General features: G+C 31.5%; 2 protein-coding genes across 2 annotated transcripts in view; one reads left to right on the forward strand and one right to left on the reverse strand.

Moving 5' to 3' along the window:
- The window catches only part of LOC139426428 (thyrostimulin alpha-2 subunit-like), a 69,346-nt gene that overhangs the window by 42,966 nt on the left and 4,439 nt on the right, over positions 1 to 21,941 (reverse strand). The gene's annotated exons all lie outside the window — the stretch shown is intronic.
- On the forward strand, positions 17,213 to 21,212 carry LOC122268864 (zinc finger MYM-type protein 1). The gene is made up of 2 exons (XM_071185845.1): positions 17,213 to 18,987; positions 21,032 to 21,212. Exons 1-2 carry the CDS (start codon positions 17,213 to 17,215, stop codon positions 21,210 to 21,212), a joined length of 1,956 nt encoding a protein of 651 aa, XP_071041946.1.

Consider the following 21,941-nt stretch of genomic DNA (forward strand, 5'->3'; position numbering starts at 1 on the left):
CCAATTTTGAAATAAACTAGTGGGATGTATGCCTTATGACGAATAATTTTAGGGGGCAACATTCGTTTCGGCCCATAGAAGGTCCTGTGAGAGATAAAAAATAATTAAATATATAGAAAAATCGGTATTTTATTACTTCAATGCAGACTATTAGTTATTGTAATTGTCTCATACTCCAATTAATTTGTAATTGATTGGTTAATTAATTAACATAATAATAAATTAATTAGCAAATTAACTGATTATTAATTAATTAATTATTAAGTAATTATTAATTAATTAATTGCTTTGCAATTACATACTCCAATTAATTTGGAAAATTTCTTGAAAAAAATAATTTAAAAAAATTGATGTTAAATTTTTTTTTTAAATTAACCTAACAGGTTTTTCTGAAAAATTACAGACATATAAAATTTTCGAAATCAATTTTGACAATAAATATGCATTATATAGCACTATATATTTTTTCTAGGTGGCGGTGTTGTNTAATAGTCTGCATTGAAGTAATAAAATACCGATTTTTCTATATATTGAATTATTTTTTATCTCTCACAGGACCTTCTATGGGCCGAAACGAATGTTGCCCCCTAAAATTATTCCTCATAAGGCATACATCCCACTAGTTTATTTCAAAATTGGTGAGTCACACTTCCCTAGTTTCCCTTGTTAGTTGGAAGAAGAAAAATAAAACGTAAGGTAATAAAATATTGGTACTTTAGCAACAAAGAATTCGTTGTATATTTCAGCCTACGGAATTTCAAAACAGACTATTGATTCATTAATTTTAATTAACTATACTGATTTCTCATTGTTTCTATTTACATATTGTATTTATTATTATTTTTGTTTTTATTTTCCGTTGAATAATTATGGAACTTGATATTTTAAGCATTTTTCTCGTTGTATTCGTATTAATCTTATATTTTTTTGTGACTGAAATCTTATATTGTCTTTTACTAGAAATGTAAACTAGTTTGTTTCACATTTACTCTTAAGTTAAAAAAACAATCGCATTGAATTTCGTATTAATCCTTTATGCCTTATTAAATAGAAAAGTCCTGGTTGTTATTTTGAATTTAAATTGAAAATAAAAATCTGAACTGGGTATAGTAAGATATTCTATGAAATAAACTTGTATTGTATTAAATTCTTCTTTAATGATCAATTTTAAGGTTCTTTACTCTACTAAAAAATTATTTTAAGAGAAATTTTCCAAAATTAGTAACTTTTATGCGGAGACAAGAATTTTTAAATATTCTTTTAAAGTTAACTAAAACTCCTGAATGTAGTTTTATTTAATATACAATATAGCTACTTTATTAAGAGTAAAGTTTGCTTGCAATTATATCAGCTTTATTATCGAAATGATAATAAATCATTTTATATATGCTATGCATAGCATAGCATAAAATGCTGTATGCTAAATAATGTACTATTATTAATAAACTGCAGAACTCTAAATATAATGAGTGTTGTTTCTTATGATATATTTTTTATTATCAGCATTATAAAAAAAAATTTTACTATTTGCTTCCTCTTAATTTAAAACTTTTTTTTTGAATTTTATGACAAAAATATTTCTTTAAAGATACACATTCAGTAAGCACAAGAATATGTGGATTTTTATAGAGTTGTTTCCATTTAGAATTGAAATTTATGATAAAATTATTTGTTATAATGAAATGACAAAAATTTTTTAAAAAAACTATATTTCTTCGCAGCAACTGAAACACATCATTATTCGAGAGAAGTTGAATAGTGATTATCGGCACCACAGTTCCTGTTTTAGGTCTGGCGAAACATTTTATGTCTGTTAATGTTTTAAAGTGGTCTATAAATTTTATTAGCAACATTTACAAAATGTTTGAATTGTCATCATACACATTGCTCCAGTTGAAATTTGAGCACTCTAGCTAATCGGAAAGTGGTCAACATAATTATTGGCTGCAAAATTTATTGGTTTTTACAAATTATGACTGTAGAGGTCAAGAAATGATCAGTGCCAGCTTTATCACCCTACACAGTTCACTTTTAAACCTTTTAGCTAGTTGAAAAGTGGTCGAAATTTTTACTGTCGATAAATTCTTTTTAGTAATAATATAGCTATAGAATCTGCATGTAACGGCCAGGAAATGATTTAAACTTGAGCAGTCATCCACTACAGAGATCCATTTGTAATGTAAGCACTCTAGCAAATCGGCAGTAATTGAAATTTCGATTGCCTATACATTTCTTGTAGCAATAATATGGCAATAAATTAAGTTTCTGGCAAAGTTATCAAAGTCATTTAATTCATCCTCAGGGTCGGAGGTTGAAACACTCTTGTCGAGGTGTAAACACTCAAGTTTTTCAGAAAATGGACAAACTTTTTACCTCTGATCAATCAATTTAGCGAAAATATGGAGATAAATTCCAATTATAACGATCAGGAAATGATTGAAACTTTCATTATCATCAAGCACAGAGGTAATTTTATAAAAAAAAACATTGTGGTAAATTAGAAAGTGATCGTAAATTATATCACGATAAATTCTCCTTGCCAGGAAATAATTGCAAATCGTATTGTAATCCAACACAGAGCTGCAGTTAAAATTTAAATGATCTAGCTCATTTTAATGCGGCCAGAAAATTTTGGTTCACGAGAAATTCCTTTTGGTATTTATATCTAAAAGTAAAAGTTAGATCATATAAGTTCATTTCAATTTATCATTCATTTTAACCCTGGAAGCGTATCCTTGGAAAGATTTTAAAATTTAATAGCAACTTTTGCATTAAGGTGCTGAAACTTGTATTTTACTCAAACTGACTCTGATATCTGTGTTTCTTAAAATTTTTATCTTATTTTTAATACCTACGAGAGGGCCTGTATAGCCTGGTCGGTAGAGCGCTGGGCTCATGTCCGAGAGTTCGGGGGTTCGAACCCCGCCGGCCGAAGACTCGAAGTGACTGATGCACGAAGTGACGAAGACGAAAGTGACTGATGCACATTAAATCTCTCAAGTCGCAAAAGTCCTCCATGTTCCCGTAACAAATCAATACCTCTGGGGGTACTGGATTGGAGATCGATCATTCTCTGATTCAAGTCAAAATTAGGATCTGTGGATGAATGAATAGATGTATGAATGTGTCCTCCCTATAAACGGGTGTGACGTATGGTGTGGCAGAAGTCGAATTCTTGACCACAGATGGCGCCACTTGAAAACAAGAATAATCGCACCCCCTCTGTCTAAAACAGGCATACGTCAACAACAATACCTACGAGAACGTTTAATCCTATTCTGCCCTTTATGAGAAAAAATAGTTAAAGTTGATAAAAAATCAAAGTTTTTATCATCTCGAATCGGTTACTGAAATTATGCAGGCTGTAACTATTAATATTAAAATAATTTTTCCTATTTCCTACATTTTGACTAAATCTTTACATCAGTCTAAGCCACTTTATATTTCCTCCTTTCTCTTAAATTTTTAATAAGGTGTAAACATCCCTTAACTCCTTACGAGAACATAGAGAGGAATACTTCTAGTCGATTTCATTAATTTTTAAATTTCAATATAAAGCTGTTTTTCCAACTATGATAATTAAGGAATCTGCTGCTGACTTCGGAAAATACAAAAAAGAAATAATAATGTATCAAATAAAAATCTTATTTACTTCGTCTTAACAGTAAAGGTAAGTGTGGGGTCAAGAAGAAAAGAAGTCAACACTGTCTCTCTTGTACGTTATACGATCATTTTTTATCGTGTGTAATTGTAGTTATAAAAAGAGAATGTATAAATTTGATTATTTAAAACCACAGAAGTTTTTATAGCCAATTATTTTCAGTAGATAAAATTTTGAAACTCCCACCCTTTTTTAAACCATAAACTATTTTTAAAACCAAATTAGTTTTAGGCAATCAACCAAATTAGTCACGCGTATTTCTTTTTTAGGAATCAATCTCAATCCCAAAACTCTTTTAACTTAATCAGAAAATGAAAAAAAAAAAAAATACTGAACTTGATAATGAAGTATGAATGAGGGTAACAGTAAAGGTGAGCGTTGGGTCAAGAAGAGAAGAATTGGTATTTATAACAGAGGATATATAAATTTGATTATTTACAGCACGGAAGTTTTTATGACCAATTTTATACAGTAGATAAAATTTTATAACTCCCACCGACTAACGTGATTTGTTTCTAAAACCAAATTAGATTTAGGTAATCAACCAAATTATTTAAATGAATTTCTTTTCATGAATCAATCCCAAAAATCTTTTAACTTAATCAGAAAATGCAAAAAAAAAATTTAAAATAATAAGCTTTATTTTTATAAATGAGGGTAACAGTAAATTTAAGCGTTGGGTCAAGAAGAGAAGAGAGTAACAGAGAATATATAAATTTGCTTATTTTTAAGCACAGAAGTTCAAAATTTACGCCAATTTTTGCAGTAGGTAAAATATTGAAACTCTTACCTAATTTCCCAACAAAAAATTATCTTAAAATCATTCTAGTTTTAGGGAATCAGCTAAATAAATTTCTTTTTATAAATCAATCTCAATCCCTAAAATATTTTAACGTAACATTGCTAGACCAAAAAAACAAATGGCGCAATTAAGGGTTATATAACTATATCATAAATTCCTCAACTCGTATTGAAAATATAAGATATTTTGAGAAAATACGAAATATCACTAAATTTTGAAGTGAAAAATATAACTAAAACTTTCAGTTACGAAAGAAACAAGGATATATTCCTTTAAACAAAATGAAAGAGTGAAATAAAATGTTTTACAAAAAATACTGTAGGTTTTCGAGAAGGTATGGGTAAAATGTGAAGAGGAGTTTTGGGCACATCAAGAAATGACAGAGAAATAGATGCCTAGAGTGCGGTTTCGGGTATTTGTTCCAACCTGGGAACAATAATTCGATTTAGAACATCACATTGCACTGTTCTTTTCCTGATGGGCAGAAAAATACCTATCTAGAAAAAAAGAACATAAAACTAAAAAAAATTCAGACTTTTATTTTATTTATTTATTTTTTTACTTTACTTGGGGTCAACAAAATACGCATTTTTCGTTTTCGCTTGTAATGGAGTTTAAATTACAGAAAAGAGTTCTTATAAAATATTATTTTTGATATTGAACTTTAGAATTATCAAGGAAAAAGTATGTTTAGATTTAGAATTTTAACTTTTTGTTGAGACATTTTTAAAGTAGTTTTTATTATTATATATCATAACCACAATGTATACTATAATAACAATATATAATAGTAATAATTTATTATAAATTATTATACATTTTTATTGTTGTTATAGTATTACACAAAGTAAACTATAATAGTAATATATATATAATAATAATTAATTTACAATATTATTATATATTTGTATTATCATATATTTATATTATTATATATTTATATTATTATATATTTATATTATTTTATATTATTATGCATTATTACCACAAAATAAGTATTTTTCTATTGGTGCATTTTAAATTACAGAAAAAAGTTCTTATAAAATATTTTTTTTGATATTGAATTATCAAGGAAAAAGTATGCTTAGATTTGGAATTCTAACTTTTTGTTGAGACATTTTTAAAGCAGTTTTGTTGCATAGCATTATTATTATATATTATAACCACAAATTATACATTATTATACATTTTTATTGTTCTTATAGTATTACACAAAGTAAACTATAATAGCAATATATAATAATAATAATTAATTTATATTATTATTATATACTTATATTATTATATATTTATATTATTNAGCACAGTTGTCAGTGCAAACCGGGAGCAAAACTACTTAAAAACCAGTCACCGCTGGGATTTGAACCTGGGCACCTCAAGTTGGGGCTAATGCTCTACCCTCTGAGCCACCGCGACTCTTAATTATAAAAATTATTGTTAAAAAATTATTAAAAAATGCTCTCGTTTATCTAAAATGAAATTATCCTACTATTTTGGTCGTCTCATTTGCTAGATTAAAATGAAATACAGGGAAAAACTGTCAAGAAATAATAATGTAGTGACAAAACAGCGAGACTTCAAATTTCATTAGCTCTTTTAAATTTATATTATTATATATTTATATTATTATATATTCATATTATTTTATATTATTATGCATTATTACCCCAAAATGAGTATTTTTCTATTAATGCATTTTAAATTACAAGAAAGAGTTACAATGAAATATAATTTTTCATAAAAAATCTTAAACTCAATCAAGAAATAAAAAGTTAAAATTTAGAATTTTAATTTTTTATTGAGACATTGTTTAAGTAATTTTTTGTACATTATTATTACTATTATTATTATTATTACATGTTATTATTATGTATTGTAAGCAAAAGGTAAGAATTCTATAAATGCAATTTAAATTACAGCAAAGAGCCCTTATAAAATATCATTTTTCATATTTCATAATGACTTAATCAAGAAAAAAATAATTTACATTTATAATCTTAACTTTTTGTTGAGACATTGTTAAAATAGATTTGTTTATTATTATTATTGTTATTTATACTGCACTAAAAATATACTATATAATAAAAATATATCATAATAATAATTTATTATATATTATTATACACTTTTATCGTTATAGTATTACATAAAGTAAACTATAATAACAATGTATTATAATAATAATTTATTTCAAATTATTATTATACAATATTATTATTTCACATCATTATATTTTGTTAACCCAAAGTACGCATTCTTCTATTTTACTAATAATTAATTTTAAATTACAGGAACGAGTTATTATAAAATATTATTTTTGATATTGAATCATAAAATTTATCAAGAAAAGAGTATGTTTAAATTTGGTATTTTTACTTTTTGTTGGGACATTGTTAAAGGATACTTTTTGTACATTATTATTAATGTACATAATTACTATAAAGTATATCATAATAACAATATGTAATAATCATAATTTATTGTTTATTATTATTAAATGTTATGGTACATTTTTATTGTTATTATAGTATTACGTAAAGCAAACTAACAATATATAATAATAATATTATTATTATATATTATTTTGTTATAATATAATAAATATATTGTTACACAAAGTATACGAAAATAACAGCATATAATAAAAATTTATAAAATATTATTCATTATCTTATCTACTTAGAGCATCAATAACCGATTAAAATGCTGAATATATGTTTAATAGTAAACGTTCATTAAACCAATAAAAAAAACTATCACACATTGCCTGAAGTTCAAAATAATGTTTCTGAATTGTAGTTTACTTTACGACCGGCGTTGAACAGTCCATGTTCATTAGTCAACATCTTCATTAGTCAACAGTCCATGTTCAACAGTCAAGGTTCCAGTTACATGTTCAACTCCATAGCCTTGTAAATTACCTGGTATCCAACCCAGAAGAAAAGGGAACTCCTGGATCAAGCATTGGGACAAATTAGCTTTGGTGGAGCACTTTTTCATGGAACTAACTCTCATTTGCGTTGCATAGTGAGGAAAACCACGAAAATCTAGTACAGTTAGTACGACGGCAAGAGGATTATAACATATGATCTGACTACTACTGAGGATATTTTTACGTCAGCACAGTTGTCAGTGCAAACCGGGAGCAAAACTACTTAAAAACCAGTCACCGCTGGGATTTGAACCTGGGCACCTCAAGTTGGGGCTAATGCTCTACCCTCTGAGCCACCGCGACTCTTAATTATAAAAATTATTGTTAAAAAATTATTAAAAAATGCTCTCGTTTATCTAAAATGAAATTATCCTACTATTTTGGTCGTCTCATTTGCTAGATTAAAATGAAATACAGGGAAAAACTGTCAAGAAATAATAATGTAGTGACAAAACAGCGAGACTTCAAATTTCATTAGCTCTTTTAAACATCAAGCTATGCTTAATGTATATATTTGAAAGATTTAAATATCTTGGTGATCAATTTTATTTTAAATCAAATGGTGAAACATAAATTTTGCTATCTCTTCAAATATTTTCGAATAATTCGGAGAAGAAAAAAAATAGATGTTGGCAGGTCTGATACCACCAGGTAGTTCGTAGCTAAAATAAATAAGTTTCACGTCAACCAATCTTAAGATATGAAAAAAGACGCTTTATCTAACTTTCCAAGACGAAAGTTTAGAAAAAGTGTTGAGATGTCGTCTGCGGATAAACAAAGAACAAAAAAGAACTCCTTTTTTTCAGTTATGCCCATTCTCATTCATAAAATATACCTTACACTGATTGAAATTGAAAGTCAGAAAAGGAAAAGTTAGTTTTCTTGTATTTTTCTTTGTCTTCAACAAATATCAAGCAAGTTTTGTCTTCTGCTTCTACAGCAAAAGCTTCAATTGAAGGCTATTTCTTATTTTACCAAAAACTTTTTGGTTAGCTTTTTTTTTAAATAAAACATGACCCAAAATACTCTTGTTTTGGTTATTGAAAGGAAAATGTAGCCTTTCTACATTTCTCGAAAAAGAACAAGAATGGGAAACCCGTTACATATTTTGAACTATTTATAAAATTTCTGTTCTATAAGCAATCTGAGAACGTTTATGAAATAATGTTAAAGAAAACTTTTATAATATCAAAGCTACCAACTTCTGCATTTTTTTAAAATATTTACTAAATAATATTTACTTAATAATTGTAAAGAAAACTTTCAAAATATCACATTAGCCAACTTTTGCATTTTTATTAAAAGAACGTTTACTAAATAATTGTAAAAAAAAACTTTTATAATATCACTGTACCCAACTTCTGTATTTGTAAAGAACGTTCATAAATTAATTTTAAAGAAAACTTTTATAATATCATGACAGCTAAATAATGCATTTATAATGGAACATTTATTAAATAATTTTAAAGAAAACTTTTATAATATCACAGCAGCCGAATATTGCATTTATTAAAGAACGTTTACTAAATAATTGTAAAGAAAACTTTATAATATCTCAGTAGCCAACTTCTTCATTTTTTAAAGAACGTTGATGAAATAATTTTTAAGAAAACTTTTATAATATCACAGCTGCAGCTCCTGTATTTTTTTAAATAACTAGTCCTAGTGTTTTGATTTTATTGGGCGACCCCTATCCCATTCATCTAGAATTTTAACACTGTTTTGGTTGAGCATTGAGGTAAGCAGGAAGTGGAGTTACTTTTATGAATGTTTCAAGCACTTTGCTTGAATAACTAAAAAGGAATCAAAAAACAAAATGAGCAGCTTGCTCTATAATTGTGTTTGTTTGATTTTGGAGTTGTTCAGAATTGTATCAGCATGAGGAAACGTTATTTTCAGAAAGGTTAATGAAATTATTTGTTTTGATAGTTATGATATAAGGCGTCGGAGGCGAAATGTGCAGCTATTGGTCTGTAGTTCTTATCTTTGATATAATTTTCAAATTTAAAGATTTCATTAAAATTTGCTGTTTTACATTCTATGGCTTTATCGAAAAAATTTGCGTTTAGCTTGTATATATGCTGTGATAGAGTTGGTATTTTGAGGTCTGTATGTATATTGGTATTCCGGATGAACCATCTTGCACAGGTTATTTTTCTAAGGATCTTGTATTGGCATTCGTTTAATTTCTTCAGTAGATGTTGAGGTATCGTTGTCCAGGCAGGTGAGGCATAGGTAAGTATTGGGCGGATCATTGTTGTGTATAGTAGCTTTTTCAGTTTGAGTGACATATTCTGATTATATATTAATGGTTGTATGGCTGTTATTGCTGCATTTGCTTTATCTAGTGTGCTTTTGATATGATCATTCCAGGTGAGTTTGCTATTGATTATAAGGCCAAGATAATTTAAGGCCTTTTTTAACTATTGTTATTGTTATATTGAACATTTTTGGTTGAAGTTGTGGAAGTATTTTAATTCTTCTTTTTTGTATAATTAATATTTGTGATTTTCCAGCGTTTACTGCAGTTTTTCATTTTAAGCACCAGTCTTCTACTTCATATGTATGGTCCTGTAGTTTTTGAAGAGCATGATTTGGGTTTCTGGATTTAATAATAATACCGGTGTCATCTGCGTAATAGGCTGTTATGCTGTTATAATCGGCTTTGTTTATAGGAAAATCATAAGTGTATAATACGTATAAAATCGGTCCCAGAATGCTGCCCTGAGGTACTCCGGCTGTGATGTTTCTCACAGCCGACAGATTTTTTTTTTTTTTTGATGGTGACTTGAAATGTTCTATTAGAAAGATAACAGGATAGGAGTTTGATTATGCCGGGTGGAAAATTTAGCTGTATGAGTTTATATATTGCGCCAGTGTGCCATACTTTATCAAATGCTTTGGATATGTCGATCATCAGGAAGGCTATTGTTTCTTTATTTATGATTGCTCTGCCAGTATAGTCTATTATTCGGAGTAACTGCTTGGTGGTATCTAGTATTTGTCGGAATCCATACTGTTCGTCGGGGAGGGCTGTAAGTAGTGGTTTTAATCTGTTGTAGATGATTTTTTCGTATATTTTTCCGATCATGTTAAGTAGACTGATTGGGCGATAACTCTCAGGGCAGCTTGGGTTCTTGTTTTTCTTGAGAAATAGTATGACTGATGTGTTTTTCCAGATTTGTGGGTAGTAATTATGAGCAATGCAGGTTTTAACCCTTTCGCGCCGACTGTCACAAATACGTGCCAGCATGAAATCGTATCAATCAGGGTAAAAAGATAAAACTGGTAATCAAAGTATTTCTTTAGCAGTTTATTTGTGGGCGGAGTTATAATTGTTTGATTTATTTAATTCACCATTACTTTGTTCAAAATAAAACTATTTAGTTATACTTTGAATTAACATTGATTATATATATGATTAAACTAACAATAATTGAAGTAAAAGGAAAGTAAGTCTGTCAAATTAGCAACGACTACATTTAAGTTACCGTTTTTTATTTAATTACAACTTGATTCTAATTTTGTACGAATGCTTTTCTGAATCACCCGTCCCCAAAGGGTTAAAAATATGCGTGATTTTGCAGATGTAGTTGTTTGGTAATAGTTTAATCATTTTATTCTTTATCCCGTCCTCACCTGGAGCTTTATTGTTTTTCAGTTTTTGTATGATGCTGCTAACTTCTTGATAATTTTTTGAATTTATTGCTTCTGGGATAAGGTACTCAATTTGAAAATTATTAACTTCTTCTGTGATGATTTTGATCAGAGTTGAAAATTGATTTTGAAGTGAATCTGTGAATATTTCGATTTTTTCTGCTAGTGTGTACGCTGTGCCTGATGGTCCATTTATTGGTCTGTCTATTTGAGGAGTTGTTTTCAGTTTCTTGGCCATTTTCAATATAGAGTTGTCGGTAATGCAGAGGGAGGCGACTTTTGATCGCCACAGCTGTTTTTTATATTTTTTACTGTGTTTTTTAATCTGGTTATTGAGTTGTTTTATTTCGTCCAGGTGTGCTGGGTCGTAAGTTCTTTGGTACCATTTCCTGTGCGAGTTCCTTAATCTTATTATGTTCTTTATTTCAAGTGGTAATTTGTAATGATGGGCAGTATACTTGGTTTCTGTGAAAGCATTTTTAAAAGCATCTGTTATTTCATTCTGGATTTGCTGTATATAGTTTTCTATTGCAGTTTCATTATCTAAGGATGGTATGTCTGTTCCATTGATTGTAAGTTTTTTAAATAACATTTTCCAAGTAAGAGTAATAATACTTTTTCATTGAAAACTGTAACGGTGATCACAACGACCTAATAAAAAAAATTGGTAGAGAAATACGACACTTTTTGCCTATCCTTGAGTGAAACAAGACGTATTATCTAAATCGACAAGTTTATAATTTAAGTAATAATATTTAGTTCTAAAAATGACAAAAGAATTGCCTTAAATTAAAGGGAAACATAAAAATTAAACATTTTATTATCTTTAAAACTAAATTTATTATTTAAAGTTTAATATAAATTAGTTATTACATTTTCGTTTTTTCTCTGCTCTGTGCTACATACGCTAGAATAATTTTTCTTAAGCGCCGTCAGCGATTTTAAATTTTTGGCAACTCTTAAACCACATTATCAAACAATTAATAAAAGAATTATATTGGTAATTAATATAGTTTAAGTTCTAAATAATAAATAAGCACTTTAAATAGGAAAAGGAATGAAAGTTACATTTAAAAGCGATTATAACATATAATCAATAAATAAGTATGTCAGGAAATTTAAAATACTCTTAAATTTTATTTTTATAGCTCTGCATTTAAAATTTTTCAACGTTTTATTTTATGTCAGTTGTCTTTTATACCTGTACAATTTTCAAATCGACCTTTTCCTGTAAGGCTTAAATTTCGGTGACATTTTCCAAATAAGAAAAGTTTCCTCTCTTAGTTTTTGCCCCGTTGCGCTTGCATATTTTCTAGTCAACTAAGTTCTGCTGCATTTGTCTGAAAGCATGAAAATAAAAGGGAACTCTTTGTGTCAGTTTTAAGCAAAGCACATAATTTCTTTTTATGTAAGCTACTTATATTTATTTTGACATTTACATGACGTTTTATTTATATTGTTGCATGTACTTAACAAAATTCATATCAACGCACAGCTGCCAACTTTTACGATCGTTGAATAAGATTTTACAAAGTGGTAGTTAAACAACAATTAAGTTTGGAAAATTTTTCTAAAGACAAAACTTTTAAGCTAACTACCACGTATTTCGCAAAATATTTTGAAGAGTAGTAGACATTTACAAACCAAAGTTTTCAGAATTTTTGCCAACATTTGAAAATGCTCGCCACTACTAAACTGTTTTTTTTTTCTTTATTTAAAACAAACTGGGTACCTAGGCCGCGCAGCTGCCGCTACCCCAAACATCATGAAAATCATGCAATGAATAAGACATTTTGTTTTTGTGACATTGTGGTACTACTAAACTGAGCAAAGTAGCTTTGCATATGAACTTTTAAACCATTTATGTGTAGTGGTGTGGATAATAAATTTAAACCTGTCAAAAATAATATAATAAAATATTTACTTAGTTAGGGTAAACCAACCAGTGAAGGAACATTTCATATATACTGATTAAAAATAAGAATTAGAAAGTGTTTCTTTAGATTGATTGGTAACAATAGCTTACTGCCAAGCAATAGAATGTCATCTAGCAATGTTTTGGATTACCTGGTCAAATAGACTTCTCTGGAAAAATTTTTGAATTTGTTATTATCGCTGCAACACCTTGTTTCTTGGAAAAAATTATCAGGTGAGTGTTTGTATTTATATGTTTGAAGTGGCATTAATTGCATGTAATAGTTTTATTTTTCTCACTGTGAAAAAGAGAGTTCAAAATATAGTTATTGAAGTTACGTTTCATTTTTTTAAAGCATCATAGCATAATAAAGTACTGAGATAAGGGGGTGTTTATTCACTGGATCACCAAACGATGAAAAACCAGTGTTCCTTTACTGGGTTTTTTTCTAAGTTAATGAAAATAAAAGATAAACTTTAATTTTCTTGTACCTTTAGTGATGTTCCGCATCAAAAGTATGCTAAAAATACTAAAAAGAACTTCTAATCAGTGAGGGAACAGGCATGTTCCTTTACTGGGCATAGATTTCCCAGTGAATGAACAGTATGTGTTAATATGTTGACACTTTAGTTTTCAATTCATGATTACAAAAAAAAGTTAGCATTTTCCAACAAGTATTTATATGTTATAATTTCAAGAATAGGCTGGTTTTTAAATATTTGTAAGGCTTATAAATTCATAAAGAGCATTAAAAAATAACCAAAATTAGGTGTTCCTCTACTGGGTGTTCATTCACTGGTAAGAGCTGTTCCTTCATTTGGTCTTCTTACTACTTGTTACTTGAACCTCCAAAGCTTTAAAACAATACTATGTAAGTTCTCTACTTTTTTTTTACGTAATTTGCAATTAGTAACAAATATGTTGACACTGTCGTTTAACTAAAATTACGAATTTTGAAATTAATAAGATTTTTTTAAAGGCAATCGAAGCTTAAGTGTTCCTTCACTCGTTAATTTACCCTACCATTAAAGTAAATTTTGACAAAGAGCGTTGTAAGCTGGCAGCTTTGCCTAAAGGCATTTCTAAGTATCATTAATCATCATTATCATCGAAATATAACTGGGCGCCTGGGGTCGTTAGCGGCCTTTTTCCATTCATCTTGTATTTAATCTTTAAGGTGGTTCTTTCTGGTAATTGGAATAAAAGGAAAATGAAATATTTTGCATTTTAGTTAAAATTATGTCACTACAAAAATGAGCTGCAATCGGCCTGAGGTTTATGTCTTCTCTTAAGTTTTCAAAAGTAAAAATTTCATTGAATCCTGCGGTGTCACAATATATGGTCTTTTCAAAAAATCTGAAATTTTGCTTTGCAATGTGATGATCTGAAAAATCTATGTTGAGGTCGCGATGTATGTTTTTATTGCGGATAAACCATCTTGCTTTTGTTATTTTCCTGAGGATTTTATTCTGGCATATTTTGAGTTTTTTAAGAAGTGATGTGGAGATGTTGCACCAAGCTGGAGATGCATAAATTAAGATGGGACGGATCATCGAGATGTAAAGTAAACGTTTAAGTCTGAGTTCCATTTTAGGGTTCTGAAGAAGGATTTGTAATCTGTGGCAGGCTGTTTGTGCTTTGTTGATAACTGTTTTGACGTGATCTTTCCAATTAAATTTGCTGTTTATGACCAGATCAAGATATTTTGCTGTTTTGACTATGGGTATCGTTTCGTTAAAGAGAACAACTTGATTTTTGACGAGGATAGTTTTTCTTTTATGTTGAATGATTAGTAGTTTCGATTTTTGGCCGCTCACTTTAAACTTCCAGTCTAGGCACCAGGTTTCTATTTCTGTGAGCTTTTCTTGGAGTTTCTGTAAGGCAATGTTGGGATTTTTGGACTTCACGACAATTTCTGTATCATCTGCGAATAGAGCTGTGATGCTATTAAAATCTTGTCTGTTGATGGGAAAGTCGTAGGTAAATAATATGAATAGTATGGGCCCAAGGATGCTTCCTTGAGGTACTCCTGCTGTTATTTTTCTGTTTGTTGATTTCATATTTTTAAAATTAACTTGAAAGGTTCTATAAAGTAAGTAGGCCTGTATTATTTTAATGCTACCAGATGGGAAAGTATCATTAATCAAAAATAGCTTTTATTTATATATTTTCTTTAATCATTGATTCGTAGTGGTAGTTTAATTTTTTTAAGCTTTAAATTTCATGATTTAATACGCCAAAACGCTGATGTTGCTACCACTTGGGAAGTTATTTTGCAACGGACGTACAAGTTGGCAGCTATATAAACGGTTTTTTAAAACATTCATATTTTCATAAAACGGAAGTAACACAAATGTTTTGATATTTAAATTTATTTTGATGAAGCAAGATAATTAAAAGATATTAAAGTAGAAGTCCATTAGTCCGGCATCCAACAGTCCGGAATGCCCGATAGTCCGGCATCGCTCCGGAAAGTTGTAAAAATTTTGGTTTTCTCCAAAAGTGTGTCTTTAAAGCAAATAAAAACGCTCGAGAGCTATTCGGAAGTTTTCGGGGTAGTTCGGGATTATCCGGAAACGCTCGGTATTGTTCGGAAACAACAGATGCAGTGCAGCTCCGTTAATCAATCACGAAGCGTCTTCGCCATTTTTTTGTGCGTTGTTGTTTTGTGTCCTTTCACATCGCAGTAAACGCAACTTTTGAAACTGCTTATAAAAAAAGTGATTTTCGTTCTAACTGTACAGTGACCGTGTTTTCAAAACTTAAGCCTTCGAGTTCAAAAGGAGAGAAACGAAAACACGTAACACTGACTCCAGTGGCGTACCTAGGGGGGGGGCGGTGGGTGCGGTCCGCACCGGGCGGCACTTGCCTTGGGGCGGCATTTTTTATATTTACTTATAGTTGTAAAAAGCAACTTATTCATTTCATATTTATTTTCTTTCTTGAATAATAAATGATTATTATGATTATTATATTTGGTTTATATAAATTATGATTAACTATATGATTTCGAATATTATTCCTCGGTGTATATAAATGCATTTTAGTGTAAATTTTGAATTCTAATTCAAGAACAAGATAATAATTTTATTTTATTGTATTCATTAAAATTCGTTGAATTCGTAAAAGGATCTTTACGATTTTGTTCGGCAATTTTTCCTAACTAAAATTTTTTGATATCAGTTTATAAATGTCATTTCTTTTGAAAAGTTTATATGATTACTTTGAAGTGATATATCAATATTTTTTTAAATCATCGATTTTTCTTTTGAAAAGCAGGGCCGGCGGAAGGCGGTCTAGGCGGGAAGGCGGAAGACCTAGCAGACCGCCGGTCTGCTAGGTTTGCAAAGCATTAGGGCGCCGGCATAAGAACTATCTTTTTCAAACAACAAAATCTAAACGAGACAAAACAAAAATACTGACGAAGTTACCATTTCAGGAATCGCAAATAGATAAATATAGTCAGTCCGTTTTGAAGAATTGTATTTGGAATGATAAATTGCTTATAAACCATTTTGTTCATTCGCGATTCAATCTTTCAACAGTGAAGAGTGAAACAAATTATTAGGGTGCCAGTGCATTTGGAGAGTTTATTATAGGTAAGTATATAATATTACGTATTATAGATATAGATGTTATTCTAAATGCTATTCAGAGTAGTAAAATGACTTTGCCGTTTTCTATACATAATATACTATTTATTTCGACAAGTTATATTTTTATTATATATCCCTAGGATGAAACGAGTAAAAGAAAGTGGTGCGTCATTTAGAAAGAAAAGGAAGAGAAGGGAGGAAATACAGACTAAAAATACTGGAGCACTACTCAAATATATCTCCCATAAGTCAACTTCTAGTTCTTTTAGTATTGTTGCCTCAAATACGGGCGAAGAAGCAGCCCTCGAAGGCGAAAAAACATTTTCCAATGTTGTTCAAGAGGAAAGACCTGCTTCACACACTGGCGAAGAAGTAGAAAGTTCATCAAGTTCTGATGAAGAATCTGCTGCACAAATTATTCCGTCTATTTCTATGAAAGATTGGATTATGGCCTAACAAAATTGACGACAATACAAGAGTATTTCTGGTACGTCAAGGTCCCTTTGCAATTCAAAATTTGAAAGCCGACTTCAGCGAAGGAGTAAAACGTCCTAATAATACAATCAAAGCCAAAGGTGAAACAAGAAAACTGAATCAGGACTGGTTTTTTCAAATTTTGCCTAATGGCGAAAAGCTCTTAAGATCGTGGATGGTATATTCACCATCGAAGAAAAGTATTTATTGTTTCTGCTGCAAACAGTTTGATAATCTTTGTCAAGCAGGTTTTAATACGGAAAATGGTTTTAACAAATGGTGGAAACTTAATCCCAAAATTAGTCAACATGAGGTGAGTCCACTGCACATTCGATCATATTCCAAATGGAAGGAATTAGAAATAAGACTTGGACGTGGCGCAACTATTGACAAACTACAACAACAGAATATTGATAAAGAAATAAAAAAATGGAAGGAAATTCTAACAAGAATACTTGATATAATTAGATTCTTAGCAAAACAAAATTTGGCGTTTCGAGGACATCGTGAAAGTGTTCATCAGGAAAACATCGATTCAATGGAAAATAGAGGAAATTTTCTTGAGCTTGTTGACTTATTGGCTAAGTACGACCCAGTATTACGAGAACACGTAGTAAAAATTAAGATGGGTAATAAATATAGTATCTCTTATTTGTCGCCGAAGATCCAGAACGAATTCATAGAGCTATTGGGAGGCGCAGTCAGAAAAACAATTATGGATCAAATAAAGCAGGCTAAATACTTTTGTATTATATTTGACAGCACTCCTGACATTTCACACAAAGATCAAACCAGTCAAATTATTAGATATGTAGTTATTGATGGTAGCGAAGTTAAAGTTGTAGAATCGTTTATTGACTTTGTAGAAACTAAAGGAAAAACTGCTGGTGAAATCACAGATATGATTTTAACGAAATTAGAAAATGACGGTTTAGATATAAAAAATTGCAGAGGACAGGCTTACGATAATGCTGCCGTCATGGCAGGAAAGCACAGCGGTGTTCAAACTCGTATTAAAGAAATAAATCCAAATGCAGAATTTGTAGCATGTACAAATCATTCTTTAAACCTGGCATGTTTACACGCAGCTTCTACAGCTATCAATTCCATCACATTTTTTGGAACTATCGAACAGTTGTTTTCGTTGTTTTCTTCTTCCACTCATAGATGGAATGTTTTACTTTCTGTCACTGGTCAAGGTGTTAAACGCAGTGTAGAAACTCGCTGGAGCGCTAGAGCTGCCGCGGTAACTATAGTAAAAAAACATTTTTTTTACATTTTAAGCGCTTTGGAAAAATTGACATCTGAAGAAGAAAATAGTAAAACGAGATCAGATGCTGGAGTATTACTCAATTCTATGCAATCTTTTTCTTTTCTATGTTACCTTCATTTATGGGAACCCGTCCTTTTGGAAATTAATGACGCTCAAAAATACCTGCAAATAAAAGGGTTAAATGTCCACCAATGCCATATAAAACTAAATTCTTTGCAAACACATTTCATGGAACAAAGAGATACGCTAGTACAAAACGCTGTTATAGCAGCCAAAATAATTTGTGAAGAGTTGGAGATATCGACTGAGCGTCGAGTTAGAAGGAGAAAAAATATGAGTGGGGAAAATTCGCGAGACGTGGGGCTATCCTTAGAAGAAGAAGTACGAAGAGAAATGTTTTCATCTATGGACAGAATTATAAAGGAAATAAAAGAACGCTTCGATCAGTTGCATGGCCTTGTAAGAAAATATTCGTGTATAATACCGTGTAACCTACTAAATGAAGAATTTGAATGTCAAATAAATGACTTGATTGACATTGATAAAGAACAGTTCCATATTGAAAGAAAAAGGATCCAGGTTTTTATGGCTGTACCTACACTAAAAGAAGAGGCAAAACATTGGAAAAACGGGGAGAAGGGCCCTCTTGATCTGCTAAAATTTATTCAGCAGTATAGGTTGGAAAATTCTGTTCCCAACATTGTAATTTTGTTAAGAATTTTTTTAACAATTTCAATCAGTGTCGCTAGTTGCGAAAGAAGCTTCTCAAAATTGAAGTTGATAAAAAATTATCTTCGTTCTACAATGAGTCAATTAAGACTACAAAGTCTTGCAATATTGCCAATAGAACAAGAAATTACAAATAATATAAATTTTGAGAGACGCCCGGTGGCTGAGTGGTAGCGCTTCGCGCTGCCGTGCCACAGGTCCTTGGTTCGATCCTTGGGCCGGGCAAGGCCGACTCAGCCTTTCATCCCTTCAGTGGGTCGATAAAATGAGTACCAAGCATGCTTGGGAACTAACACTGGGGGTTCCGCGTTCGGCTGACCACCTGACCGGAACATATGCTCCTGCACCCCAGAGCCCAAGGTCAAGAAAACTGAGATGGGCACAGTCGGCCTTGGCCCTCTTAATGGGCTGACGCGCCACTGAGTTAGTTAGTTATAAATTTTGAGAGCACTATACACGATTTTTCTAGTATGAAAGCTAGAAGAGTAGATATTATATAAATATGTTTACGAGTGCATACAAATATGTCTAAAAAAATTTACTATGTGTATTAATTAATATTGATTAAACAACTTAATAATTTATTTATGTGTATTAATTTATAAAAACCACTATTTGATTGACTTATAATAGAAAGGGCGGCAAACTGGAGATCGCCCCGGGCAGCAAAAGTTCTAGGTACGCCACTGACTGACTCTCAATCAGAAACTAGAAATCATCAAACGGCTAGAAAAAGGCGAGAATAGAAATGTTTTAATGAATGAGTTTAACATTGGCTCATCAACTATTTATGACATTAAAAAACAAAAAGATGAACTAATGAAGTTTGCTTCTCAATCGGTAACAACTGAAAAATTGGCTTTTAGACAAATATTAAAAAAAAAACTGGAGCAGCTAGATAGTGTATTGTTCAAATGGTTTAGTGTAGTACGTTCTGAAGGAAAGCCAGTAACAGGGCCAATGATTGTTGAAAAGGCAAAGAAATTCGGCTAAGATTTAGGAGTTGCTGAAAGTGAATGTAATTATTCCGATGGTTGGCTCAGAAACTTTAAGTTTCGGCATGGAATTCGGAGACTTGATGTAACTGGAAAAACACTTTCAGCAAACCAAAACTCTGCAGAAAAATACAAAGACGAGTTTGAGAAAATCGTGAGGACATTATCAACATTGTAGTTAACCCTCAGCCTACTCAAAATCTTGAAGAAAGTGTCTCAGATGCAGAAACGGAAGAAAAGGGAAAAATCAGCTGGCCATAAGCTGCAGAATCACTAAATAAGTTTATCTCTTTTGCTGAGGCTAGTAATTCAGAAATTATTGATTTCCATATCATTAAAAATAAATTTTATACTAAACGCCAAAAGTCAAGAAAACAAAAAGACATTCGTGACTTTTTTAAATCTAAGTGAAATATGTTTTACAGTACGTATACATATATTATATGAAATTTAAAATAAACTTTGTTGTATGCATTTGCATACTGTATTTGTAGTTTAAATATTAACCTAATTGTTCTTATAATTACTGCCCGATAGACCAGAATTTTCGGTAGTCCGGCACCGAGCCGGTCCCGAACGTGCCGGATTATCGGACTTCTGTAGTAATATAAATATTTATATTTGGATCTATAGTCATTACATAGTACAGTTGTTACCGTGATTAACCGACTTTCACTGGTGAATGTCAACAATCACATAGTCGCGTTGGTGATAGTCAGATTCGATATTAATTTATTCGTTGATATTATTATATTTATTCGATATTTCAATATCTGTTGAGGATAGATTAGGAGAAACATCAGTATTCGGAAAACCGGTTAAATGTATACTGGGCAGTGGCACTTGGTCTTACAAAAAACATTGATGTAGGGCATACCGGGCAATGGTATTGAACCTTAAAAAAAGCCTGATGTAGGCACGGGGCAATTGTTTACCGGGCAGTAGCGCTTAATTAGACCTGCGTTAATTTTCACTTAAGTTTCAAAAAATATTGCAGGTTGTTCACTTCCCTCGGTGAATATCGACAACAGCTAAGTCGCTTTGGTAAATGTCCGAAATATATACTAGGTCTAGGTAAGAATACCACTGCCCGGTATAAATTTGCCCGGTATGCCCTACATCAATGTGATTTTAAGGTTAAGTGCCACTGCCCAGTATGCATTCACTCCAAAGACTGATGTTTCTCCTAATCTACAACTGACTGAGCAAAACTCATAGGATACCCACCTAATACCTGGTCGGGCCCCCTCTGGCCCTGCGGAGTGCAGCGATACGGCAAGGAAGTGAGTCTGCAAGGCTCTGAAACACGTTCAGAGGTAGTTGGCACCACACATCCTGCAGAGCGGCAGCCAATTGTGGCCTGTTCGTGGGTTGAGGATTCAATGCCCTGAGCCTGACGTCGAGGGCATCCCAGATATGTTCAATGGGGTTCATATCAGGACTTCGAGATAGCCAATTCAGTCGTTGGATCTCACCTGCATGCTCGTCGAACCAGGCACGAACGATATTGGCGCGATGTGGGGCTGTGTTGTCGTCTTTATACACCCATTCCATTCCACGAAAATGCACCCACACCATGACTGATAGGCCACCGGCCTGGACTGTGCCCACTTGGCATGCTGGATCCATCGCTTCGTGCGGTGTGCGCCATACACGGTACCTCCCATCATCATGGAACAATTGATAACGTGATTCGTCAGACCGGATCACGTTACGCCACTGTTGCAGTGTCCATCCGTGGTGATTGGTGGCAAATGCACGCCGAATTCTCCGATGACGCTGGGTTAGCAGTGGCACACGTGTGGGGCGACGGCTCTCATACCCGAGAACACGCATGTTCCCACGGATTGTCCACTGGGACGCGTCTCTATCACGGCCAGTGTTGAATTCAGCCGTGATTTGTTGCA

The sequence above is a fragment of the Parasteatoda tepidariorum genome, chromosome 9 (genome assembly GCF_043381705.1).
Source record: "Parasteatoda tepidariorum isolate YZ-2023 chromosome 9, CAS_Ptep_4.0, whole genome shotgun sequence".
Classification (NCBI taxonomy): Eukaryota; Metazoa; Arthropoda; class Arachnida; order Araneae; family Theridiidae; genus Parasteatoda; species Parasteatoda tepidariorum.